This window comes from Podarcis bocagei (genome assembly GCF_964188305.1).
Source record: "Podarcis bocagei genome assembly, chromosome: 6".
Classification (NCBI taxonomy): domain Eukaryota; kingdom Metazoa; phylum Chordata; class Lepidosauria; order Squamata; family Lacertidae; genus Podarcis; species Podarcis bocagei.
The window spans coordinates 6700856-6728504 of NC_138130.1; the positions used below are offsets into that span (position 1 = coordinate 6700856).

The 27649-nt window shown below is 42.2% G+C and overlaps 1 protein-coding gene across 10 annotated transcripts in view; it reads right to left on the bottom strand.

Annotated features, from left to right (window-relative positions):
* Nucleotides 1–27649, bottom strand: part of PCDH9 (protocadherin 9) — a 779656-nt gene that overhangs the window by 671768 nt on the left and 80239 nt on the right. The window contains exon 3 of one of the 10 annotated variants that reach the window (XM_081198271.1): nt 21768–21940. The exons of the other annotated variants lie outside the window; for them this stretch is intronic. Coding sequence (XP_081054397.1) covers nt 21911–21940 — 30 coding nt within the window. The 3' untranslated portion in view covers nt 21768–21910. Of the gene's footprint in view, nt 1–21767; nt 21941–27649 lie in introns of those variants that run through there. 10 annotated transcript variants of the gene reach the window in all.

A 27649-nucleotide genomic window follows, 5' to 3' on the forward strand; every position in this document is an offset into this window, starting at 1 on the left:
TTCTGATCACATGTCAGTTGAAAGCATGACTGATGTGTGAGTCACTGCCTCAGGCCTGGGGCTAGCCTGCCTGTGCACTGGAGTCCCTTCACATGTTCATATCAGGCAGCTAGAATGAGATATAGGGAACACATGCTCTGATCATGTTGGACTGGTCATGTTGTTCAGATGTCTGACTATCATCTTCCAAAGAAACTACTCTATTCTGAACTTTAAAATGGAAAGCGTAATGCTGGTGGCCAGCATAAGAGGTTAAAATACTTTCTCAAGGCAATTTTTTTAAAAAAGGTAATATAAACACCGACAACTAGGAAGCACTGGCCTGCGAGCACTCCAATTGGAGAACAGCCTTTACCAAAGGTGTCGTGGGCTTTGAAGACACTTGAACTCAGGATAAAAGGGAGAAACGAGCTAAGAGGAAGGTACATTTGGCAAACCCTCACCATGATCAACTCCTGCCCAGAAAAATTGTCCCCACTGTGGAAGGACATGTGGATCCAGAATTGGCCTCCACAGTCACTTACAGGCTCACTGTTAAGATCGTGTTCATGGAAGACAATCTTACTCGACTATGAGTGATCGCCAAAGAAGAAGACGAAGACATGCTCTGATGCCACTGCAATTCATTGGATATTCTACAGTTATGGAAGACAGGAAAATACAGTGGAGTGCCTTTTGTATTATCACCTTTTGTATTATTAGATATCACATGGGGAAGGGGAGGACAGGAGAGCAAGAGAGACAGGGTTGTTGCTCTTGGCAGCCACGGATCAGTCTCATACAAAAATCTTCCATTTCTTCTTCTGTACAAAGTTTATTTGAATGAACTAAAGTGATTGATTCAGTGATTGATGACTGGTAAGCAACAGGCAGATAGAAATTATTCCAATTTTGTTACTTTTCTACATATATGGCTATTAATGTACAACTAATATTAGATCCTCAAGGAGCCAGTTTAATTTTTAAAATATGAAGTTTTTTGCACATAACAGTGTGTTTATGATGAATATTTAATCTCAAACAAACAGGAAACAGAAAGAGCGCTTCTTCAGGAAAAAAAGCAGACATACTAGCTAATTTTTTTAACGTCATGTCGTACCATTGGATATGTTTATGCCATCCATGAAAGCTGAGAACATGCTGTCTAGAAGAGGTTTTTAAACACTTAGGAAGACATGGGGCAGGGGGGAGTGCCACAAGTGAAAGTCACACAGTCCAAAAGGAAATGGAGGAAAATTATCACCTATCAGACTACTTAAATAGGTGTTCACTAAACACAATGGTAAACTGCTGTGACGTCAAGTTATAAATAGCATATTTTGTATTTCGGTTTTGTGTGCCAGATGTTACTCTGGTTTTGAACCACATATAGTCCTTACACACACACACACACACAGAGAGAGAGAGAGAGAGAGAGAGAGAGAGAGAGAGAGAGAGAGATGCAAGTTTTCTCTATAAATAATACAAAAATAGGCTGAAATATTACAAATACAAAAGTGAACTATCTACCCTAAAGCTTGGGGTAGATACATTGGACTAGCCAAGGCCCACATCCTGATTCCATACCAGTCCCCATTCCAGGTTCCAAAAATATAGAATTTTCCCCAGTATCTGTAATGCTGCACAACTTGTGACACACCAAACATGTTTGGATGATATCTTGATTCTTCTTGCATGTGATGGGGAAGCAACAGCATGGTTTTCTCCCTAGTCCACTTGACCCTATTTCTGAAGCCACTGAACATCCGCACATGGGTGTACAATTTGAATAGGGTGCACACATCTGCTGTACATGTGAATCACACAGTTGGTGCCTGGGCACACTGGAATTTACACATGTGCACCCTTGTTCAATTGCTATACCCATGTGTGGTTGCTCAGTAGGACAACTACAGCCACTGGGTTAGGCATGCCACAGCACAACATCTGAGCTGAGACCTTGTCCGTTTCATGAAGCTGCTTGCTTCTCCTTAATTTTGCTCCCTTTCACCTGAAGCGAACATTAAAACCACCGTGCTTCTGACACTGCCACCACCATCAAGACATCAATCTCCTCTTATTCCTTCCCAGAGGCAAGATTCTAAAACGATATCACACACACACACACACCCTTCAAACAAATGTCTTTTCCAAACACAGCATACAGCTGCAATGACTTAATGGTTTTGCTGATCTGGGCCTTTTCTACTGAAAGCCTTTGTTAGTGACTTTATGGGAAGTTGAGATCAGCGCTTCTATGCAGGTCTAGGGGTGGGTGAGACTCTTCATAAAGACATATCATTCTCTGTATTTCAAACTGCACATACCATTGCTCATGCAACCAAAACAGCACTATTCACTCACATAAGAGAGGTAGCAGCAGGCTTGGGAAAACTCCAAGATTTGCAGAAGTACACACACAAACACATTTTTAGGAAAGAAGTCTCTAAAAGCAGCAGAAGAAAAGCAACCACAAACAGCTCAGTGAGGACTGAGTATGCTCTGTAGCTGTGGAATGCTGACTGGCGGCTGCAGAAGCAGAAAATGGCTGGGAAGAGAAATGAAATGGGAGTTGCTGGAATGGAATTCCCAACAGGCAGCACTTTATACTGCAACACTTGTGTTGCAAGTCCCTCTTGTTTGCTAATATACAGTAAGCCTGGAACTTAGGTGCATTTAACCTGTGTGCATTCAGCTTCACACACATAGCAAAAACATTTAAAAGGGGGCAAAGCTCTGCGAAAAATGACTTCGGCAGTTCCACTCGCCATTGAACACAATGTGTTTTGACTGCAGTGGTACCTCAGGTTAAATACTTAATTCATTCCAGAGGTTCATTCTTAACCTGAAACTGTTCTTAACCTGAAGCACCACTTTAGCTAATGGGGCCTCCTGCTGCCGCCGTGCCGCCAGAGCACGATTTCTGTTCTCATCCTGAAGCAAAGTTCTTAACCCAAGGTACTATTTCTGGATTAGTGGAGTCTGTAACCTGAAGAGTATGTAACCCGAGGTACCACTGTATACACAATTTTGGCTTTAGCTGCAAACCCAGGAATGTAACCCCGACATAAGTTGCAGGCTTACAAGTAAATGTATTTAAAAGGCATTTCCCCCAACATCTTCCAAAAAAGCAGAATAAAAATAATACGGGGATGAGGTACCAGAACATAGGGACAGTGGAGCATATGAGCTACTAAAACAGAGACATTTGCTACATGCAATATATTTGTTTTTCCCCAGACAGTTACAGGCCAATTAGAGAAATTTCTTGTCTCCTTTGAATTTTTACAGCTGAAGTGCTTTCGTACCTCTGCAAGATAACAAGCCCCTGCTGCGGATCCAACATCAACGAAAGGCAATCAAAGGTGTTTGTGTCCATCCTAGCTCAGTACAAAGAATCCTTGTGGCATCAGAAAGCAATGGTTTGTTATTCAATATTTCTTTTCCACAGTGAATGGGCCTGAAAAGGCCCGTTCTTCTCGTAATTTTGTAATCTAAGAGGACCTTCCTAATACAAGCTCCATTCTACCTTAGCTCTGGGCCCTCAGGCAAGCAAGCTGATAGTGAAAGTGTTCCCTCCTTCAGAAGTCATGCTTTGCAATCTTACCTCCCACTGAGACTCTGAAACGATATACAGTATGTGACAAGTGTGACCTTGTCAGACCTCATCAAGTTTGGGAAGTAAAGATTACTGTTCTCAAATGAGTCCAGTCACACTTTTGGATTCTTTGCTTCTGAAACATGGCATTCCTCACTGAGGCTGCAATCCTATACAGTGGTACCTCGGGTTTAGAACTTAATTCGTTCCGGAGGTCCGTTCTTAACCTGAAACTGTTCTTAACCTGAAGCACCACTTTAGCTAATGGGGCCTCCTGCTGCCACCGCGTTGCCAGAGCATGATTTCTGTTGTCATCCTGAAGCAAAGTTCTTAACCCGAGGTACTATTTCTGGGTTAGCGGAGTCTGTAACCTGAAGCATCTGTAACCTGAAGAGTATGTAACCTGAGGTACCACTGTACAAACCTCATTAGGAGGAAGTCCTACCTAATTCAATGGGGCTTACTTCCCTCACAGCTGGTGAGGGAAAGGTTATACCCCACTGTGGAGTCAACCCCACACAGTTCCTTTTGAGTAAGAAAAAAACCACATATATAGCTACAGGCAATGTATTAAATGTGATGTTTAGTTTGACCCTTAGCTGATGTTGGCACAGGACCAAAACCAGCACTATGAGACCCACAACCCCCTGAAAATAATCCACAGTTGCTTCATGGTTTGAAGCTGGGGAGCTTAGCCTACCAAGCAACCACAGACTGTTTTGGCCAAGGTTTCTCACAGAAGACAACGGGGCTATGCAGCATCATCCCATTGGCCTGAAACCTACCAGTTGGCCAGATGAAGAATAAATATCAGGAAACAGCTGGCCTTATAGCCTTGCCTGGTCAAGATAGCAGAACCTTTGCCTGCTGCACACATGTATTTTAAGCACCTTGAACACTCTTAAGCAGCATACAAATGCCTGGAATTATATCCAGTTGTTCGAGCGCTTTGTTCGGGGGGGGGGATGACTAGCAATTTAAGGCTTGTTTGGCAGAGTCTATTATGCTTCTCAGGCAGTTACTGTACTGAAAGACACCCCAAGAACTGATAAAAACAAACTGCCCATGACTGACATGGTGTCAAATAGGAGCTGCAGGAAGAGAGTTTCTGCAGGCTGGTAGACTGCCAGGAAAATATTTGAGCAACCCCCTCATGTGAAATGATCAAGTCGGTTGTTGACTGGGTTGTCAGGGTGTGGGGTAGGGGTTTCAGAGATAGCTTTATGCCTTGGTGCTTGTCTGTATAGCCACACACAAACTGGGAGATTAACAAAATAAATAAATAAATAAATAAATAGCAGCAGTGAATAAATATTAAAAGCAGGTTCTTATTATGACTCTCTGCAGCAAGAACAAACATATTTAATTAACTTTAATGGTAATCAGCTCTAAAGAAAATGTAAGGAACAGCCTAGCAGTGAAATCTTCCACCTGCACAGGAAGCCAGCCTGGCTCGCCCCTGATGGGAAACAGCTCTCTGCCAAGCAGGGAACTAATGAATTAGTGTCTTCCGGAGCTCCATGTCTGATCTGATTCTCTTTAAGTTTATAAAATTAGCAATCTACTGCTCACAGAAAAACTGCCAAGATCCAAAGTCAGCCTGTGCCACACAGTCAGCAAAAACAGCTCATTGCTAGAATTCAGATTTGCTTCTGTCAAGAAAACAAAGCAATTGGCTGTGTGTCTCTTTCACTACCATACATCTGCAATATTTCTGATTTAATTTTACAGTGGAAATGTGATATCACTCAAAAAAGGGGGTCCTCTGTGTTCAGTTAAAAGGGTGGTTTTTTAAATCTCTGATTAAATCAAGGTTCCTTCAATATGAAAAGACCTGAGCATCTTGCAGAAAAAATATCACCAGCTTCAAAATGATTGATGGTCCCTGCTGGATGGAGAGACGAGGATGCAATGAACAAGCAGGCACTTTGCAGGTAGTTTTAACCCATGAAAGAAAAGGAAGGGAGGGGAGTCTTCCTTTAAAAATACATGCATTTATCTTCTATAAAAGCATTCGCCTTTTTGTTTGTTCCAAGGGCACCAAGTGAAATTATACTGAAACTAATCAAGACTGCAAAGTGATAGTTAAGAATAGCTTTTATTAACACTGTTACACTTCCACAGGAAAGTGAGAAAAGGAAGAATGGCAGAGTGCCCATTCCACAACAAATATCAAATGAATATGAAGAGGCGCATCAGAATTAGGTGAGACAATTGTCTTTTGCTGAGCAACTGTTGCAGTAGATTAGTACAAGCATGGGCAATCAGTTCAGGATCTGCGAAGTCACTTTCTTTCCTCAAAGTTTAGGGATACATACACACACACACACACACATACATACACATACATACATACACACACACAGTATATATATTGCATATAGCCTAAGGCGCATATAGCCACACATGGTTAAAGGTTCCTCCGCTCTACAGCGCATATATATGTGCTGTAGATAGGAGGAAACTCTAACTATGTGTGGCTATATGTGCCTTAAGGGACGCGGGTGGAGCTGTGGGTTAAACCACAGAGCCTAGGACTTGCCGATCAGAAGGTCGGCGGTTCGCATCCCCGCGACGGGGTGAGCTCCCGTTGCTCGGTCCCTGCTCCTGCCAACCTAGCAGTTCGAAAGCACGTCAAAGTGCAAGTAGATAAATAGGTACCGCTCCGGCGGGAAGGTAAACGGCGTTTTCATGCGCTGCTCTGGTTGGCCAGAAGCGGCTTAGTCATGCTGGCCACATGACCCGGAAGCTGTACGCCTGCTCCCTCAGCCAATAAAGCGAGATGAGCGTTGCAAACCCAGAGTCGGTCATGACTGGACCTAAATGGTCAGGGGTCCCTTTACCTTTACTTATATGCGCCTTAGGCCATATATGCAATATGGTTTACAAAATCCTGATGAATAAACAATAAAATCAATGCATCTAATGTCAGCAAACAAAATCCAACCCCAGTAAATAGACGAAAAAAACACAATCAACAAGCAAAAACAGGAGCAGGCAGAAAATTAAACTCAAGGCAGAGTTCAAAACATGCGCCATTTTGTCCCAAAACTTATAGGAAGATACACCAACTATTTCAGACAGCAGCACCTGCCCAGGCTTTGCTCCTACCAGTCATTGATCTCATCCCCTAATAGAAGGATTTGCAGCAAGACTTTCCCAGCTGATTTTAACAGTTGTAAGGGGAGGGTAGCCAATGTGCCACTATCCACAAAACGGCTAGTTAAGATTTAAAATCCCATTGGCATTAAGGTAGACATCCCGTTAATTAGAATCAATCTCAATTAGAGATAATGAGAACGATAGTTCTGCAATGATAGGTTAGGTGGATTTCCTAATAATTGCTATATGTCTAAAAATCCAATTAACATCTATGGAACCAGTTTTTGACAACTTAAAATACATTCTTCCAACATCCTCTCTCTCTTTGTGCCCCCCAATGCATAGCTGTATAAAAGAACTGTGCTTGCATGTGACAAATTGCCAAGCCACATGAAAAATTAATTTCTCATGGATCTTTGGCTGCATCTGTTGACCTTTGGTGACTAATGTACCACTTTGGGATTTAGTGCAACATTCCAAGTCCCTGTACAGTTTTAAAGCTCCAGTTCATATAAAGACAAAAGGTTTGAAGACTGCCTCCTCTTTCTTTTCTGGAAGTAAATATTCGACTCACATAATAAATATTTGTAGTAGATAAATCATCTGCCTTTTTAATCAATAAATTGATTTGCAGATCACTAAACCCTCAATATTTGCACCTCTGAGGAAATAGTAATGGAAGCAAGGGATAATTTATAATATTAAAAACAAAAGCCTCAAATTTTCTAAAACAAAAATAACATATAGAATAATACAGCTGTATTCAATATAGTGATTAAACAGATTGTGCTATGCAAACCTAGGTGGAAAGAAAGTGCATCCTAACATATCCAAATTATTGGATCCTCCCTCAGTTATAGAACATATATTCTCTGTTGTCTGAGAATGAATAATATTAGAACTAACAAAAGCAAATTATATGTTTCAGCATTCATAGTTGCTTTTATCACCAGGTGGTGATCTCAAACACTTCATTTTGCAAATGAGGTCTATTGAAATCAAATTTCTGTTTTCTTCAACTATGCCTGTTGCAGGCTATGGCAGTATTTATATACAGTGGTACCTTGGGTTACATACGCTTCAGGTTACAGATGCTTCAGGTTACAGACTCCGCTAACCCAGAAATATTACCTCGGGTTAAGAACTTTGCTTCAGGATGAGAACAGAAATCACGCAGCAGCAGCGCGGCGGCAGCAGGAGGCCCCATTAGCTAAAGTGGTGCTTCAGGTTAAGAGCAGTCTCAGGTTAAGAACAGACCTCTGGAACGAATTAAGTTCCTAACCCGAGGTGCCACTGTACTAGTTTTAGACAGCCAGCATGATGCAGTGACTCTAGAGGTGGCTATAGACTGCAACTGACCAGACTCAGGTTCAAATCTCACTTGGTGACCTTGAGCAATCCATTCTCTCTTAGGCAGAAATCCTATGCAGAAGAACCCAGCATAAGTTAAGCCTGTGTTAAATAAACTGGCTCCAAATTCCGTTCAGCAGTGGGGCTACCACGGGCTGAGCTGTTCTAAGCCAGGCAGAGGAAAAAAGAATATCTAAAATAGAGTTAGAATTACGTCATCCAGTTTGAGTTACACCACCTGTATTTCTGCCACCTTCATTTATGTCGAGTTTTGAGGTCATGTGACTGAGCTGATCAGGCTCAGGATCCAGCCTTAGTCTCCCCTCTCTGGTTCTGCCCCTATGATGGCATTTTTACAGGGCTTAAACACTGGCTTAAAATCACCAGGCTTAGGTCAGCAGGTTGGGTTGAGCTGGCTGAGCTGGAATGGGGGAGATATGCTAGCATATCTCCAACTGAGCCAAGGATGAGCATTTCACTGCTATAGCTCAGCTGCGCTACGAACCTTCCAGCTCAGCCAGAGATGCATGGCATCCTAACCCTGCTCTTCCTGGTGGATCTTGTTACAGGATTGTTGAGGGAGTATAACCTTCCTCGTGCAGGTGGTTGAGAGGTTAAAATGGATGAAACCATGTCTGCTGCCCTATTATGAAAGAATATGGTTTGCATTAACCATAGTTAATATCAGTGCACACATAAACCACAACTGAAACTATCAAGGAAAAAAGGGGTGGAAATTTGCCCCAGAGCTGGGAGGAAGATGTGTGTGCATGCATTCCTCAGGCTGTATCACAATTTACAAACCATGATTTTCAGGGAATTGGTGTTGAGCCTTTGCCTTTCATATCAATAGACCTCAGTGGCGTAGCGTGGGTTCTCAGCACCCGGGGCAAGGCAAGTAATTTGCGCCCCCTAACCCATGGATTTTAGCACTCGAGTCTCTTCCGCGCCCCCCCAGATGTTGTGCCAGGTGCAGCAGGCCCCCCTGCACCCCCCACGCTACGCCACTGCTCCCACCACAAGTCTTCAGGACAGCCATCCGAAGGCTGGCGCGGGGAGAAGGTCTCTCCACCCCACCGCCAGGCTTCGGAGCAGCCATCCGAAGGCTGGCGCGGGGAGAAGGTCTCTCCGCCCCACCGCCAGGCTTCGGAGCAGCCTTCCGAAGGCTGGCGGCGGGAGGAGGTCTCTCCGCCCCACCGCCAGCCTTCGGAGGAGGTCCGAGGACAGTGGGGTTCCTGCTTCCTCGAGGAGGGCCGGCCAAACGCGCCCCCCCAAATGTTGCGCCCGATGCGGCCGGCACCCCTGGCACCCCCCACGCTACGCCACTGATAGACCTAGAATCACAGTTTGCATTAGCTCACATAGGCTTCTAGCACTGCATAAGAACAAGAATAGTTCAGGAAAATATGAGGAAAAAGAACGAGAGAAGAGCAAATAGTGATGGGAGAGTTAAATACATTAATGCTAAAACAACAAGCTTAAAGTGCTGCTGCAAATGAAGGAAAATGAGGTGTGTATTGCTACAAGACCAGAAGTTGCCTAGTGAGGTATCTGAGTAGATATTCATGGTAAACCAAAGTAACAGAAGGAAGTGAGAAAATGGGAAGGCAGGTGAAGAAACCAGAGGCAGCAAAAGGGTCCATTTTAAAAAGGAGGTTAATTTACTTACAGTCTTTCCAAACCACTTTTCAAGATAGCTTGAAGCAATAAATTATTTCCTTAAAAGAATGGAATATAGTCCTGCCCTGTAGGGGAGCAGAGAACCAGTCTTTGGCTCATCTCTGTGAAAGCCCTTCAGGTATCTGAAAAGTGTTATCATGTCCCCTCTCAGTCTTCACTACTCTAGGGAAAAGAAAATGTTTACACCACATTTTCACCCAATTGCATATACCACAGTCCTCCATGTTTCCCAGCGCTGGCCCAGAAAGTCCTTAAACAAGCACCATGTTTAGCATTCTTGCACCTGAATTTTCCTGAGATGAACAACTGCCACTTAATCATTCCCATCATTGCTGATCCTCTTTCTTGCTCCACCCCCACCCACCAGCAGTGAACATAGACCTTCCTGGTGCACCCAGAGAGAGCTGCCCTACAGTCTTTGCCACCAGCTTCTGAAGTCTCTGTGCTGGTAGAAAGGGCTGCTGTAATTGCCCCTTTCAACTGAGACCGGATAAATTTTCATAGGGATTTTTCTTCTGTTTTTCTCTGCTTAAAAAAAATGCAAAGTGATGCAGAAACTGAGATTCATCCATACCTCTCTAAAAACACGTGCAATTGAATTATCACACATCTAGGCTTAGTTCCATTGCTTGAGAACATCAGTATAACATCCCTTTGTGAGGGAGCTGAAAACAGGCCACTGCAATGACAATCTACTATTGCCATTTGCATTTGACAACTGAGTTGCAGAGAGCTGACTAGAAGACAGCTGGTACAAAACATGTGAATCTCATCTAGAGTAACTACTAAAATTTCACTACAATGAAAATTCAATTTAGAGGTTTTCTCCTCGGGCAAAGGATCGGAACAATTTCTAGGAAAGCCAAGAAATTTTATTTGCAGTAGACTCCAAGTCCATTCCACAATCAGTTCCTCCCCAGCTGAAACCTAGGATTCTGCACTGCTTTCTGTAGAAATATAATGTCAGCAAAATCAACGAACGCCATTTTTGTCCTGCAATTGAATACAGAATTACCCTGATTCTCTGTCCTTGCTGAAGCTCTAGGGTACACAGGCAGCTCCTATGACCATATGGACATTCTCAAATGGGGATGTATATCCCCATTTCATTTGCTTTATTTATACATAACCTCATTGCATTTGGAAAGTTGCTCCAATTTAGGAATGAACTGGATGGTTTGTACTCATCAATAGCTCCCTGTATGCCTTAGTGCTCCTGCCAAACGTTCAGTTTGGGATAATGATCTTTTAAAACATTACTTGAACTAAATAAGCTAGAAATTGTAGCACCCTGCTTGTGGTTAACGCTTAGCTGGAATGAAATAATCAACGCAGCAATAGAGAAATTAAAATAATTATTTATTTGTCAGACAAATAAATGAGAGGCACAGTGGTATATGGTTACCAAGCTCTGGCCTGGCCTCCTGCCATTATGGCCAGCACTTATATTCCCTTAATCCAGCCCCCTTTGCTCCTCCTTTGGCTGCCTCTGTCCAATCAGCCTGGTTGGATTTCCTATTGGCTGATTGCTATAACCAATCCTAAAAGATACACCCATATCCTCCTGTCCTTATATGGAACACAAAGAGCTATATATTGTTAAATGCCCTCCTTGCCCTATTGCCTTCTAAAACAAATGGTTAATCTTAAATTTTTATCTTAAACATATGTCAAGGATCTTGAGTTTCACATCAACATTGAAAGATCTCCTTCATTTGAAGGTTTCTAAACAAATGTCTGACAGCTTATATATCAGGACAGCTTGGATGGCGTCTTCCTGTCTGGCAGGGGGGGCCCGGCTGGTGGCTGACTTAATTACAACTCTTACAACTATATGAAATAAGAATTTAGCATTTGTTAAATCCTTTGCATAATTACATCTATGCCAATACACTTAATACACAACACAGGTAGCCTCTTAAAAGGAATAAGGTCTTTGTAAAGTAGAAAAGGGAACTCAGTAAAAAAAGGAACACAGTAAAAAACCGCTTTAAAAGAAGCCTCTTCAGTTTAACACCCCCCCTTCAGCCAGCTGCTTTTCCCATTAGCTCTTCCCAACATTTATTGCCCTCTAACTCTCTCAGTTTAAGAAAGAAACAGCTTTAAAAAGAGACTTCCCAAAAATGCTCTCTTTCTGCCAGCTAAATGCTTCTCCAAGTTAGGAAATCTTTCCCATCCCCACCAATCCAACTCCTAGAGTATCCGGCAGGTGCTATTTTTTTCCAAGGTTTACTTTAAACAGCAGGTCTCCCAGCACTGGCCAAATACCTTAAGCATCTTTTTCAGATGCTAGATTTTGAGCTCACTTTGCAGCAATCAGTCATCACTGCTCCCAAGCATGCAAGAAGAAAAGGGTGGAAGGTCCTGACCTAGATTTCAGTCCACAGGAGTCAGCATCAGAACACAGACATTGGCCTTTCTAGACAGAAATGGCATGCCAGAGTGAGTGAAGAAGGTACTATAGAACTTGAACATATTTTCATATTTTTTTAGCCAGGGACAAGGCAGTGGACAGGGGGGGGGGCTTTCTTTAATCTTTTGTCTTCATTGGTTTGTGTAATAATAAACTCCTAACAAAAGAAAAAGTAGGGTTATTTTAATAAGAAGAAGAAACTGCTGCTGTTAGCAGAGAAAGTAGCTATACAGTGGTACCTCAGGTTAAGTACTTTATTCATTCTGGAGGTCCGTTCTTAACCTGAAACTGTTCTTAACCTGAAGCACCACTTTAGCTAATGGGGCCTCCTGCTGCTGCCACACCGCCGGTGCACGATTTCTGTTCTCATCCTGAAGCAAAGTTCTTAACCTGAAGCACTGTTTCTGGGTTAGCAGAGTCTGTAACCTGAAGCGTATGTAACCCGAGGTACCACTGTATTATGGTTTATAATTAGTGAGAAAGAAAGTCACCATTGAATACACCATTACTTTTTATTGACAAAGTCTGGGGAAGTTAGCCTATGTGTTACTATTTCTGAATAATATTTTTATGATAGTCCACCCCATCACACACACTTTGGGGGGCAGAGATGAGTGGGAGGAGATTGTAGACTCAGCATACTGGCCAACAAATGTAGGCTATTCCATTTCCATAATAGATTGATAAATTCAAATGTATATCAGCAGCATAATATCTGATTTTTTTATTTTTATTTTTGCATTTGTAGTCTATATTCCCACAATTACAGGAATAAACCATCTGCATGCACACTCTCAGGTTATAATTCAAGTCTATTAAAATTATTATTTGTGATTACCTAATGCATGTAGTCTTTGAATCATTCTATCAACCTTTTCTGTATTCATTCAACTTCCAGATAAGTTTTCATTAACTATTTCTCAGAAAGTAAATATGTAATTCTGCAAAATGAGCACGTTATATTGCTGGATAATTTATCCTCCTACCAACAGCTGCTTCACAGTGGTAAATGACAAACCAGCAATTCATTTGAGTCAACAATAAAAGGAATAGTTGTTCACATTCAAATTCATCTCAAGCTGTTAATGGGCATTGTGTAATGGCAGAGACCAGCGTGTGTGGTTGATCCACCATCAGCCACATAAGATGGCAAGTAAGACGAGACCTTCCTGCCAACCTAGCAGTTCAAAAGCACATCAAAGTGCAAGTAGATAAATAGGTACTGCTCCGGCAGGAAGGTGAATGGCATTTCCATGCACTGCTCTGGTTTGCCAGAAGTGGCTTAGTCATGCTGGCCGCATGATCCGAAAGCTCCCTCAGCCAGTAAAGCGAGATGAGCACCGCAACCCCAGAGTCATCTGCGACTGGACCTAATGGTCAGGCATCCCTTTACCCTTTACCTTTAAGATGAGACCTACTGGATCAGACCAAACACCTACCTTCTCACACTGATCAACCAGATATGTATGTGAATCCCACAAGAAAGACATGAACGTGATAGCACTAATGTATAACTCCCAGAATAGGAGGCCTATCAACTAGGGACAAAAGGGCATGTGTAGGTAGATCACCCTTTATTATCACTATCCAGGAATCCTCATACTGTCTTGCTAAGGGATTTAAAAAAGAAACAAGCTATAGGCTTCAAAATAAATAACTCAATTTAAATCTAGTTTAAATTTGTCATTGGTGAACTCAGGCCACTTTATACCTCAGATATGAGTCTATCTACATATACAAAGTGAATTCAACAGCCAGCTGTTTGCAAACACATGTGCTAGTCAGTAAGTGACCATAGGTCCCTGTTGGGCATACTCAATGTGACTTGGGTTCTCTACTGTGCAGTTAGTCTTGCATTTCTGAGATCCAAATTAAAAGTTCTACTGAAACCTCTCTGACAACAAATAACTTTGGATTGGCTGACATCTCTTCTAATCACCACTTTGCCTTTTGGCATTTGGTGATGGGTATCTGACTCAGTGAAGTGACTCCAGTGAGATGTGTTGCATTTGAGGTGACTCTGGGTAGTGTGAAGGTTCTGCCAATGGTGGGTGATCTATGATGACTTGTTAACAATGCAAGAATCACCACTTCATATTTTGGCCACCAAGTGGAGAACATGCATCTGTAAGGCTTTTTAGTTTGCATGAGTCTTTAAGAAGGAAAGAAATATTTTCTCTGTGTTAGATTTGGCTTTCTTTACTCTGCCCGCCTGCCATGTGATAAATTATCAATGAAGAGAGATATGCACACTGCTTGTGATAGGTGCATAAATTTAGTAAATTACAGATTGTGCAAACAAAGCTGCTTGGCATTGTCATATTATAATTGAATAAAAGCTTCCTAATTTGGATACTTGTACTTGTGTCCCAACAGAATCTTCTCCTTGTTCCCTGTTAGAACAATAAATTTAAAGCAAAGAGCTTAATGGTATTCTTTTTTAGTCCAAACTGATGGAGTGAAGTAATTGCCTTTTTGGTGCTCACATATCTCCAGCTTAGATGGCTTTACAAGCAGAGCACTTTAGCCTAAGAACAAATGTATGAATATGTAGTAGGCATTTGCATTACATTTAACATCTCTGAAACACAAAAATCAACTTTGGCATAACATGGCAAGCAAATAAGTAACCAACTATCACTTCAGGTGGGGAGCTGTAATGCAAAGTGGCAGAATACCTCCTCCCCCTCTGCTCTAGGTAAGTACACTCATGAAGCAGCCACCACAATCCATCTGAGGAGTTAAAAAGTGAGAGGTTTCACATGTTCATTGTCAAACTGGAGAGAGGCTTCTGGTGGAGTGCTGTTAATCTTCAGCGTTCTTGATGATTTAGATGAAGGGGTGGAGAAAACAACTTTCATCCAGCATATTAAATTAACAACCTGCATGTGCTAATATGTCAAAAAGCCTTTGTGTCTGCCAGAATGAATGCTTTGCTTTCCCAAGTCCTGCTAGGAAGATACTGTACAGCATTCCAATGGACTCCTATGTAATGAACTTCAGGTGAAAACAGTGGGACATGCCTCATGTCTTGCAATTTGTACTATGATATTCGTGAACATCCAATTAACCCTCTGCCGAGCTCTTTACCATTAATTATGGTAAATATCTACTGATAATGACCCATGCATCTCTCAAGCAGTTGCCAAGTTTTTAGCATTAGCAGAAGAGAGCAGTAAGCAGTTGGTGGGCTGAAGGATTGTCTCTATGGTTGCCTTGGTATGTCAACTCTGCAAATCCCTGAACAGCCATGTGCTGCGAATGCGCCAGCTCTGGGTCTTCTTCACTGAGCACTGAACTGAGTTAGATGCTTTACAAGACCCCCTCTAGCTCCATGATTCTGTGATAGTGCAACTTTTTCCATGTCCATTCAGAAGGGGACCTCATTAAGTTTGATGGGACTTTCTCCTAGGTAAGCCTGAGCCAGCCATCTGTTTTGTTTTGGCTCCCTTCCCTTCCCTCCACACCCAACTCTTCTCATTATTCCCCAATTATAGGGTACTACACCACACTTGCTGACACTAACATCTTTTGTTTCAATAGTCTTAATAATACTGTTAATGTGTCATCAGCAACGCTTTCAACAACTAACTATGCATTAAGAATCTGTTATTTTCTCAAATGCCTGGTATTTCCATGAAACAAGGAGGCATTTGGCACAGGACCTGGTTTGGCATCTTGAGTAAACAAATATGTTGTGGATTAATTGAAGGGCTGATTCATGGAATCAAGTCACTCATTAGCCCTTAATACACTTACCATTTAATTGCACCTAAAGCAAAATCCGAGGCATTTTGGGAGGCGGCTCCTCAGGCAAAACATCTGCAGTACGTGTTGAGGTAAAGAAAAAGGACATCAGCAGCTGTCAGCACTTTTCTTTAGTTTTCTTCCTACAGTGCTAAGCTAGTTTTCTGGGATAGCTCAGGGTTGTAGGTTTGAACCCCACACTGGGCAAAAGTTTCATGCAATGCAGGAGGCTTGGACTAGATGACCCTCATGGTCCTTTCCAACTCTACATTTCTATGATCCTATGAGTCTATCATACCATGGAACTCTGTTCATGTGTCAGCCAGGTCAATTCTGTGTCCAGGGCAGCTGTTTACCAGTTCCATCTGGTATGCAGGCTGAGACCCTACCTGCCCACAGACTGTCTCGCCAGAGTGCTGCGTGCTCTAGTTATCTCCCGCTTGGGCTACTGCAATGCACTTTACGGTGGGGCTACCTTTGAAGGTGACTCGGAAACTACAACTAATCCAGAATGCGGCAGTTAGACTGGTGACTGGGAGCGGCTGCCAAGACCACATAACACCGGTCTTGAAAGACCTACATAGGCTCCCAGTATGTTTCTGAGCACAATTCAGACTGTTGGTGCTGACCTTTAAAGCCCTAAACGGCCTCGGTCCAGTATACCAGCCTTCTGGTGGTTCCCTCACTGCAAGAAGTGAGGTTACAGTGAACCAGGCAGAGGGCCTTCTCGGTAGTGGCACCCGCCCTGTGGAACACCCTCTCACCAGATGTCAAAGAAAAAAACAACTACCAGACTTTTAGGAGACATCTGAAGGCAGCCCTGTTTAGGGAAGCTTTTAATATCTGAAGGACTATTGTATTTTAATATTTTGTTGGAAGCTGCCCAGAGTGGCTGGGGAAACCCAGCCAGATGGGCAGGGTATAAATAAATTATTAATATTATTACCATTACCATTACCATCATCATCATCATCATCATCATCATTATTATTATCATCTGATTACAGATAAGTTCAGCACTAAAATCAGGAAAAAGGCTAGAGCTTTATTATGAAGACGTGAAGGTTTATTGATTCAACTACCACCTACTCAAGCAGATTCTAATCTAACTAACAACCACTTGAGTAGATCAATACATATATACTCTGACTGGCAGCAGCCCAACATTAGTTTTTTCCGAGACACGCTCACCTGTGAGCTTGCACTTGAACTTGCATTGAACAAGTAAAACTTGTGTTCTGTCACTGAGCTATGCCCCTACCCCTGAAGATGAAGAATAGTCTATAATGATGAATCTGTACAGGTAACTTGATGGGTAATTATAATGTATATCAAGTGAAATGACTATGTATAGCCAGCCCAATTTACTACAGATAATACGATTCCTCCTAACAGTATCAGACAAATAGAGAAACATGCATCCTTGATTTTAGATGTCGTTAGAGATAACAGCTTTCAGTTTTAACAAATATGCTTTGAGGTACAGTAAGAGATCATGAATAAGAAAAATATGACTGTATGTTAACAGTACACAAACTGATAAGCCAATGAGGGGGATTACCACTGCACGCCATCACTTTATCACCCTATAGTATTGCATGCAGTAATCCATCTGTGACAAGTCAGGACAAATCCTTTATTCTTACAGATTCCTTCTTTTTAAAGATATCTTAGGAATCATTTCAATACATAATCCCCTTGCTAAGCTTCTGAATGATAGCAGTATCTGGCACAGCTCAAGTGCAACAACAAGAGATTCAGATGGCCGATACAGCCTTGATCTCAGCTATGGGGATTCAAAGAAACAAAGAGGAGACAGAGAATGCAAGAGATAAACAGACTGAAGTGCAAATAGCGCATGCAGCACCAGGTGCAATAGTAGCACCACTGGAAAATGTGGGGTAACACCATGACAAGCAAATCTCCATTACGAGAAAGGAGATTCTGAGTAAACATTAGGAGGAACTTTCTGACAATAAGAGCTGTTCAAAAGTGGAACGGTCTCCCGCGAGTGCTGGGGGACTCTCCTTCATTGGAAGTCTTTAAGCAGAGTTTGGATGACCATCTGTCATGAATGCTTCAGCTGAGATTCCTACATTGTAGAGGGTCTGACTAGATGACCTTCCAACTCTATGATCCTATGATTGAAAGCCACATTTTGATATGACTGCACATATTTGTGATTAGCTATTATATCTAATATTTGAAGGGACGCGGGTGGCGCTGTGGGTAAAACCTCAGCGCCTAGGACTTGCCAATCTCATGTCGGCAGTTCGAATCCCCGCGGCGGGGTGCGCTCCCGTTGCTCGGTCCCAGCGCCTGCCAACCTAGCAGTTCAAAAGCACCCTCGGGTGCAAGTAGATAAATAGGGACTACTTACTAGCGGGAAGGTAAACGGTGTTCCGTGTGCTGCGCTGGCTCGCCAGATGCAGCTTGTCACGCTGGCCACGTGACCCGGAAGTGTCTGCGGACAGCGCTGGCTCCCGGCCTATAGAGTGAGATGAGCGCACAACCCTAGAGTCTGCCAAGACTGGCCCGTACGGGCAGGGGTACCTTTACCTATTATATCTAAAGGGAACCTCCATGTTCAGAGGAATTATACCCGGGTACCAACAGGGAGTGCTGTTCCATCCATATCCTTCCTCAGAGTTTTTGGGTGGCCACAGATGAAAACAGGATGCTGGACCTTTGATCTGATCTACCAAGTCCCTTGTTACGTCCCGAGGCACACCTTACCCTTCATAACATTCTGCATGAGCAACGCCATGTCCTTAGAATGCTCTTGTAATATATAGATCAACATTAGCTTTCTTTCAGAGAAGGGGAATGGAAGACAGCATGACAAATTGTAGGCTTTCCCCTCATATAGTGCTTGAGTTCATATCACATCTTTACTCAACATTGAGTGACTAGCAGCTGAAGGCCCAACTAAACATGCTATGGGAGACCCATGATCAGGATCCTTCATGCGTTGCTTTGGGGTGTCTGTTGTTGTTTACTTCAAAGCAGGCGTGTGTGTCCAATCCTTTCCTTCTGCACCACTTCCCTCCTCAAGCTAATCCATAGAAGGGTGGAGGGGGAGCGGAATGAATGGCACAGGAATTTATTCCATTGAAATGCATTGCATTCAGGATGACATGAGATGAAATACAAGTTCTACAAGTGATGATTCATAGGCCATGGCTCATTCTCACATGCAAATCAAGTGCTGAATGTGAATGTGTGAACCAGCCCTATACCTTTCCAAATCTGCTCTACAAAAACAGGTGATTACACTCATGTCCCCAGCCCCAAATCAGCATTTTGTTCTCTGGGGCGTCACAGTCACAAGATGGTTTCTGTGTATGGGAATGACTTCCCACACCACTCCAAAAGAAAGCGTAACAGAAGAACCATAATCAAATTACTGGAGAGGTGGGAGAGTTGAGGGCACCTTGATGAAATGTGTACACACACACACACACACACACACTGCCCCCACTTTCAGTCAAATTGTGGCCCCTTATTGCTCCTAAAAACAATAGCTTACAGGAGACACAATTTAGATACTTTTTTTTTATAAAATTATGTTATGTATAAAAAGGTTGCTTGAGGAACCAAATCCCAATCCCATATGACATGCATGTAGTGGTGTATGCAGATGACCATTTTATCACCCATCAGAATCTGATATATTGTTTTTAAAAATCTCTTTACCATTTGACAGGGTGATAAGGGAGAATAAGCTATTCATGGGTGCAAGCAAATCAGTACAATTTGCAGCCATTTTTGTGTCATTCAAAATAATCACAAAAAACCAATATTTGCAAAACAGACTGCCGTGGAAGAGGAAACAGAATGTTTAAATTGATTATGGTGAGGTGAAGGATGGACGGATCAGTCTATTTCTGTACTGTGTCAATTTCCCACATATTCATTCAGAAGTGTTTTCTGTCCCATTTTTTAATCTGCGTTAAAAAAAGGCATGGAATTTTGTATCTATATATTACCAAAATATTTTATTGCAAAATATGCATTTAAATACATATTTTATGCCACTGTACAGATGTGTTTTATACTAAAATGCATTTGGTCCTTTTCTTTTAGTCAGGACTACTGCAAAATTCAAAGACGTGCAAAATCTGAAGAAGGGTTATGCTCCAATCTGCAAATTAGTCTGGCTATTTCTAAACCAGCCTCATTATGTTGCATCTGACTTTACGCAAAGGCATTTTTTTTTTAAAGACAACATCTTTCACTTCCTATGTCAAGTTACAGAATAGCCAAGCTTTTTAAATATGGCACTTTCCAGCCTATGTCAACAATGTACATGAATTCACATAAAAAGCAAAAGAGAGGTTCAAAGAGCTTTTTAAGCAACGTATGTGAAAACACTCAGAAAATAATTTAGACTTTACAGCAAAAGCAAAGTCACAAGTTAAATGATCAGTGTCACGGACAGTCTGTACAAGAACAAAATAAAGAAATAATCAGCACACATTTTTTCTCTCACACAAACCCATTAGGGCTGTGGTGAAAATGTTTTCCATTCCCCCCACTCCTTGACAACTCTTCATTACTGTAGTTAATGAGAAAAGAAACTGTATTCAAAAATTATCAAAGGAGGAAAGAAAAACTTTTTGGGGAGGGGGGAGACCTATTTTTGTGGCATTTTGTTGTTGTTGCATTCTCCTTAATTTAAAAGTAGCTGAGAGAATTTGTGCCTTACTTTGCAAAGCATCTATCTGGTAGTCTGCATTGTGAAGCCTTCCTGCTCAAACTTTCTGAAAATGCCATTGGGTGTGAGAAGTCTGTCATGTGCCTAAACACCTGTTCCTTCTAAAGAAAACAATGCAGATTTCTTAAAAGTTAAAGGGAACACTTCCCTTAAAAACAAAATTAGCACCCTACACTCAGGGGGTTGGTTGCCAGCTGCCCCACTTTGCCATGTCCCAATTAAAGCCCAGGGAAAGACGTAATGAGGCAACTCATTGAGCCTTTTCAGGTCAGGAAGTTTGGGCAGTCGGAGAAGCTACAGAGTGCTGAGCACTACACAAATGTTTGGCTGGCATCCATCTGCCTCAGGAGACAATGGAGGAGTGCGCATTTGGGGATGAGGCCAAGCTCTTAGAAGGTTGCAGTGCCTGCTGTGGTTCTAGAGACCCATACAGGAGAGACATGTTGCAGCTGGGGCAGATGAAGGCATCTGGATGTGCTGCTGCAGATGCGCTCCTCCCAGCAGTCATTCTTCCTCTGCTCACTGCTGTGGATGCAGGACCTGTTTGTCTCAAGGCACCATTGTCTTCTGCAAGGGATTCCTACATAGTGGGATTGACGTTGCCAGCCTTCATGTCATGTTTGCAGCCATCTTTATAACACAGAGCTGGTCTGCTAATGGGCATGGTGCCAGAAGCCAGCTCCCCATAAAGCACATCCTTTGGAGATCCTGACATCATTTTGCGGACATGACCAAGCTAGTGTAGACGTCGCCGAGACAGGAGTGTGAACATGCTCGGGAGAGCACATCATTGTTTGGAATTCTGTCCTGCCATGTGATACCCAAAATCCTCCTGATGCAGCACATATGGAAGGCATTGAGGCATTGCTCCTGACAGTTGGAAGCTGTCCATGACTCACTTCCATAAAGTAGCATGCTCAGCACATAAGCCTTGTAGACTTTCTTCACCTTGGTATTGGATGTTGGCACCACATTCTTCCATACACTTTGGAGATGTGAGCCATTGCCACAGCTGCCTTGCGGATACACTTGTCCAGCTCAGTGTCGATGGAGAGATTATTGGCTATGGTGGAACTCAGACAGACAAAATGTTCTACTACCTGAACCATGTAGTCACCAATGCTGATGTGTGGAGTGCTGGCGACATCCTAACCCAAGATGTTGGTCTTCATCAGGCTTATGGCAAGGCCCAACTCCCTGCAGGCTTGAGCAAAATGGTAGCTGAGTCTCTGTAGAGCTTCCTCAAGTCTGCATCATCTGGAAACAACATCTCTCAGATAAGGATCCGCCACACTTTTGTCTTGGTGCAGAGACATGCCAAAGACTAGGACCAACAAAGAATCTCTTCTGAACACTACAACGAAAAAGAGAGATGAAAGCCTGCAAACCATGTGTGAAGGAAAACACATGTATCATCTGCAGCAAAAGGTAAGATAATGATTAGATAAGCTCAACCCCACCAAACTCACAAGAAATTATAAAGAAATTCTTGTGCCATTTGAATGAGGAAGAAAAAGAGAAGCCTCTTTTGTGGAAGAAGAAACTTCTGAGAACTTGTAGGACAGGTAACACAGCACTTGAACACACACACATGGTTTGCAGGCTTTCATCTTTCTTTTTCTTTGTAGCATCGATAAGAGATTCTTTGTTGGTCCTAGTGTTTGGACGCAGAGATTAAGAAAAATGAGCAGGCTGGTGTTTTCATGTTCATCTAAGTATACAGAAGCGTGTGTATGTGCTTCATTTTCATTTGAAAAGGAAGTGGCTTCTGTTCTGGTGGGATTGTTGCTGGGAAGTTAATCCTTGTTTTCACAGCTTATTTTGGCCCTTATGACTGAAACTTTACACAGCTTCCAAAAGGTTAATTTTTATTGTAGTTATGACAAAGCAGCTATCGTGTATATAACAGTGTCTTGCCAGCTGAGCTATGGCTTATCCTGGGGCTTACTACCCAGCTATTGGAATGGGCATGTTCATGTCAAGCTGAAGTCACATCTCATCAAAGGAAGGGCATTCAGACACTTTCTGGGACTAAGTGTTTTCTCCTTTTTGAAAGACAGTGAGATTTCCATTGAGTGAAGAGAGATCAAAGGTATGGAGAGCAAAATGGGTATTTTTGCACTAAAGGTTTGCCAATGTATCATATGGAGCAGCAACAGCTAGCCTTGGGGGCAAGTGTGCCACAAATCAGCTCTGAGCATGAGACTAAGCTACTCAGCTGCTCTCTGTAGTTCAGATACCCCTGATGTTTTCATGTAGTTTTGCCTCTGGTCTACTGATCTGGACAGCAGGCAACAGCATAGCAGGACACAAGTACATGGAAGTGAAGGACTGATTTTAGGCCATATCTTGGATTCTTCTGCTCCTGTCCACCAATGCCACAAATACCTGCTACCTGTGCCATTTTGACCACTGATGCCACAGAAAGGGCGACCATGATATAGGCCTAGGGAAGAATTCTACCTCATGCTAAGTTCATCATTTCATCAACGCAAGGATTTCAGCTTGCCAGAAGGAATGATCCCCCTCCCCTCACATGCTGCTCTGAGGGGTCTCGCAGCCTCCCAAAACTAATTTTGGTTTATGAGGGAAGAGGACGGGGAGAGCCCAACTGCATGAGTCCTTGTGCAGCGACCTGTTAGGTGATTCCTGCCCTTTGTTCTTTCTCAGGTGCCAAATCCATATCTGGCATATATCTCACATTGAAGGTGGTGGAATAACCCTCCCTAAATAATAAGTAAGTTCCTGCACATAGAAACCTAGCATGTATGTAGACAGCGAGGCTAGAATGCCTCCACATTTCTTCCATACTTCTCCAGTTCCTATGGAGAAGTCTCCCTCCTCTCTCTTTCTCGCTCTATCTTGATCTTGTGAGCACACCTCCTGCCACACAGGTTTGCCACTTCACTGGGAACCAGGCCATAGGACAGGAAACTTTTTCATTATCTCGTGAGTAACCTTCCAGGGGCCACATACCAGTGGTAGGAGAGGCCAGAGGCAAAAATGGGTGGAGCAGCAGGTGTGATGCTTGATATAGTAGGTTGCAATCTAGCCAAGTGGAAGTCAGAGGCTTCAATACACACAACTGTTCATCTAGGACGCAGGAGGCATTATCAAGGCCACATTCCAGGCAAAAGCTCTTAAGGATGATCGAGAGTATGACCAGTAAGAAGTGAAGCCTTGGGAGCAGGGATTGGTCGGGAGAAGAGGTGTTGCCGAGGGAAAGTCCCAAGGGCTCAATGAAGGGGCCTAGGATACATTTGGCCCCCAAATCTGGGGTTCCCCACCACTGCCTTAGAGTTATGCTCTGACACTCTTAAAAGATGAACTACGGCTTCCTCCCATGGCTCTACTTTCTACTCAACTATTGCTACTCTGGAATAAAGTGACCAAGACATAGACTGCTGTGGCCAAAAATTGTAATTGGTAATTGTTTGTGTCGGGTTATTTGAACCAAAGCAAGATTTCGCCAAACCCCCTTTGTAATAATTGTCATTCTCATGAGGATGAATAATTAAGAGAACCTTGGAATGATCCAATAAACCGTAAACAGTAAACCAGAAGGATTCTATTACCTGCTGTAAAAGTCAAATTACATATGATTTTTAGCATCAATAAAAGTGCCACAGTTTTATGACAGTTGCTTCATGACATTGGCAAGGGAAAGTGACTTTTATCATCAAAATCCCTAAAGTATAAATGTGCTCTTTAAATACAGTTTAATGAATTCCTGCATCTTTGACAAGCACAGACAAGTTTTCTTTTTACAAATCTGTTGACTGCTTTGTGAATTAAGGCTGAGTCCCTTTCCCAACAAATCTCAACACTGAACAGTGGCAAAGGTATTAAATGTGGGAGGGAACTGATTCATAACAGAAATGTGTCAAATCTGTGTAAAAAAATACCTAAACTAGGATGCATTATAGTAGGAAAGCAAATCTGGATAGAACTGCCTAGTTTCCACTGGGGATCAACACTTTGCTGTCTTCTGTGGCAAAGGATGTGTTCACAAGAACAAAACAAACTGTGGGATTTGTTCCTACCGCTGTATCACTTTTTTTATTTTATAACCTACTTTTCTAGTATGAGGTACTCCAAGAGGTTTGTGCACAGAAACAACAGAAAGCATAAAAAAATATTAGAAATATTTTCATTATATTTAAAGTACAGTATATCAAAGCATCACTTTTTAATTTTGTTGGCTTCTATGAGCCCTGATTCTGATTGTATTGAACATACATGAAAGACAGGACGGCTATATCATCTTCACACAGGATTTCAGGACTGCCTGTTTCTTTGGCCAACTTGCTGGTTCTGTGAACTGAGTGATCAACTAAAATCTATGGACATGATCTGAAGGAAACCAAGAATTAAAGGAGGAAATCCTTTGGCAATATCCATTTACAACTTTATTACCAGCTTGCCTTACACCAGCATTTTGTGCATAGGCTTGTTCCCAAAGGCTGCAATCATATGAGCACTGAAATGGGAGTAAATCCCATTGAATACAAAAGGACTTACATCTCAATAAATATGCAAAAAGTGTGCTGTTAGACAAATGCTTAACTCTTCTATAAAAATCATGTGTTCAGCTTTGGCTAGAATGTGTACCAACATTTTTTGCTCTTGTCATTAAATATCCACTCTCTTTTACAAGTGCTTTTTCAAAGCAAAATGAATAAAGAAGAGTTATTACATTTAATTTGCACAAGAAAGGATTATGCTATTAAACAGAGCAAAATATTAAAGTATAAGAGGAAAATAACCTCACAGATTCATGAAATTTGTTACAATTACCGCACCTTAATAATCTTCTTGATTTATAACCAAAGACCCGATAGAGAGAGGACATTAACGTATTTGCTGCCCTCTAAAACTGTATTATACTGGGTACTTGTTTTGTGTTGGCAGCAATTTAAACTTTCAATAAAGCTCAGCACAAAGATTGGTCCTCATAAACTTAAAAGGATCATACAACCACAGCAGGCACTGTAACAATGGTTTGACTAAGGTTTTCTGAGGTTCTTTTCCACATGGTTTCCAAAACAATAGGAACAATCCAAAAACTCTGTTTATATATGCAAAACTCCAGGGTTCGTAAAGAAATTGCACAGCGAAGCAAAAACTTAAAATATGTATACATGTCTCTATTTGACCTGAAGAAATTCGTATCTTAACTTTCTAATAAAAAAGCTTTAAATGCAACTCTCAAAAAATAGTATATTAAAACTTGAAAGAACAATAAACTAAATAAAAATACATAACATAATAGCAATGAAGATATGTGGTTAAAACCAGTGGGTGGTAGTCAACTATGTTTTATTCAGAGTAAACTCACTGACCTAACTTAGGGATGTTCATTTTACTCTGAGTAAAGGTTAGTTAAATATCACCCAGCTTAATTTAGGGAGCAATCCTACAGCAGGATGAGTGGGTTAGAATCCAGTGGATCTCTGACTAAGCCATAAACTGCTTGGCATAGCCAGAATATGACGGCTTAAATCACTCATCCTCAACTCAGCTGGTATATACAGGCAGCTGCCATTTTAGGTGCATCCAATATGTGAGCAACTGCACATAGACACATCGCGTCAAACCCAGAATGACCTGAAAAAGTCACAGAAATGTCACAAAAAGAGCAGAACGAAGTGTTTATGGGCTTTTTCAATGGTGTATTTCCAATACGTTCAGTGCCTCAGAACGTAACCTCCAATTAAAGGGGAGCTGCCCATCACGGTGTATCCCTCCCATCCCAGCTCTGCCAGCCCCCAAGTGGACGAGACAAGTTAGGTGTAAACTTAAGCTAGTGTAAACCCTGAAAGGGGGGTGTTCCAGGGATGTGATGTGGTGGAACCGGGGTGGGTGTGTGAATTAGGTTGGATCCTAAGCCTGTTCAGCTTGGTCACGTGATCTGGAAATCCACCATAATTTAAGCCAGCAAAAAGGGTGGCGCAATTCAAACAGTATTTTAGAGGCTTGTTTTTTCTCTCTCTGCCAGGATTAGGCTGGCTCAGCCAGCAGCAGTCTCGTCGCTGAATGGAGTTTGGATCTGTTATAACTTTATGCTGCCATCTCTTACACTGACTTGCTTTATGCCAGCTTCTTGTGTTCCCAAAATCTCAAATTCAGGCAAACATTATAAACTCCATTTGGACTTTGCCAGTAAAATATCTGGGATAAAAACACTACTGTTTGAGAGACTTGAGAGATGCTTCTGCATACTTAAGCAAAGATGTGAAGAAATCATTAAATCTTAATACTGTAATGTGTTACTAAATGCAATCATTTCAAACAACTATCAGACTCAATATGAAATATTGCTGTGAAGAAATTTAGATAAATGATGCATTAGATATAGTTCAAGCCTGGCCAAGTAACCGGTTCAGGTGTTTTCCCAAGTGGCCATCCTGAGAGAAGATCAATGGATGTCATCCCATGGTGTTGGAGGATGGAAGTAAAAACCATTTACCTTTTCACTGGCTACTAAGTCCTTTCAGATGGATAAACTACAGAATGATCTCATGTATTCTGATGTTTGGCAAGTCCCTAAGCCAGAGGATGTAACACAATTCTTAGTAGTAGCTGCTGTGGTGTAAGCAGTCTCCCTATGGCAAGAGATGTGAGTTAGGGAGCACTTGATAAAATCAATTTCAGCTTTCATGCTTGCTTTCCAAATTCTGCCTACAGAACATGACTGAGGATGAGCCTCAAGAGCGGAGCAAAAACAATCACCAGATAGGGCTAGTTGCTATAAACCAGTAGCCCCTGTCCTAGAGGAGAAGCCACAATTCTCCCGGTGGGGGTTGTTCTCCTACAGATTGCAGGTGGAGGAAACAGAAGCCCCCTTTGACCCGATAGGTGAGAAATCTATGTCAGGATGCGAAGAAGAAGAAGAAGAAGAAGAAGAAGAAGAAGAAGAAGAAGAAGAAGAAGAAGAAGAAGAGTAGTAGTAGTAGTAGTAGTAGTAGTAGTAGTAGTAGTAGTAGTAGTAGTTTGGTCTTGATATCCTGCTTTATCACTACCCGAAATAGTCTCAAAGCGGCTAACCATCTCCTTTCCCTTC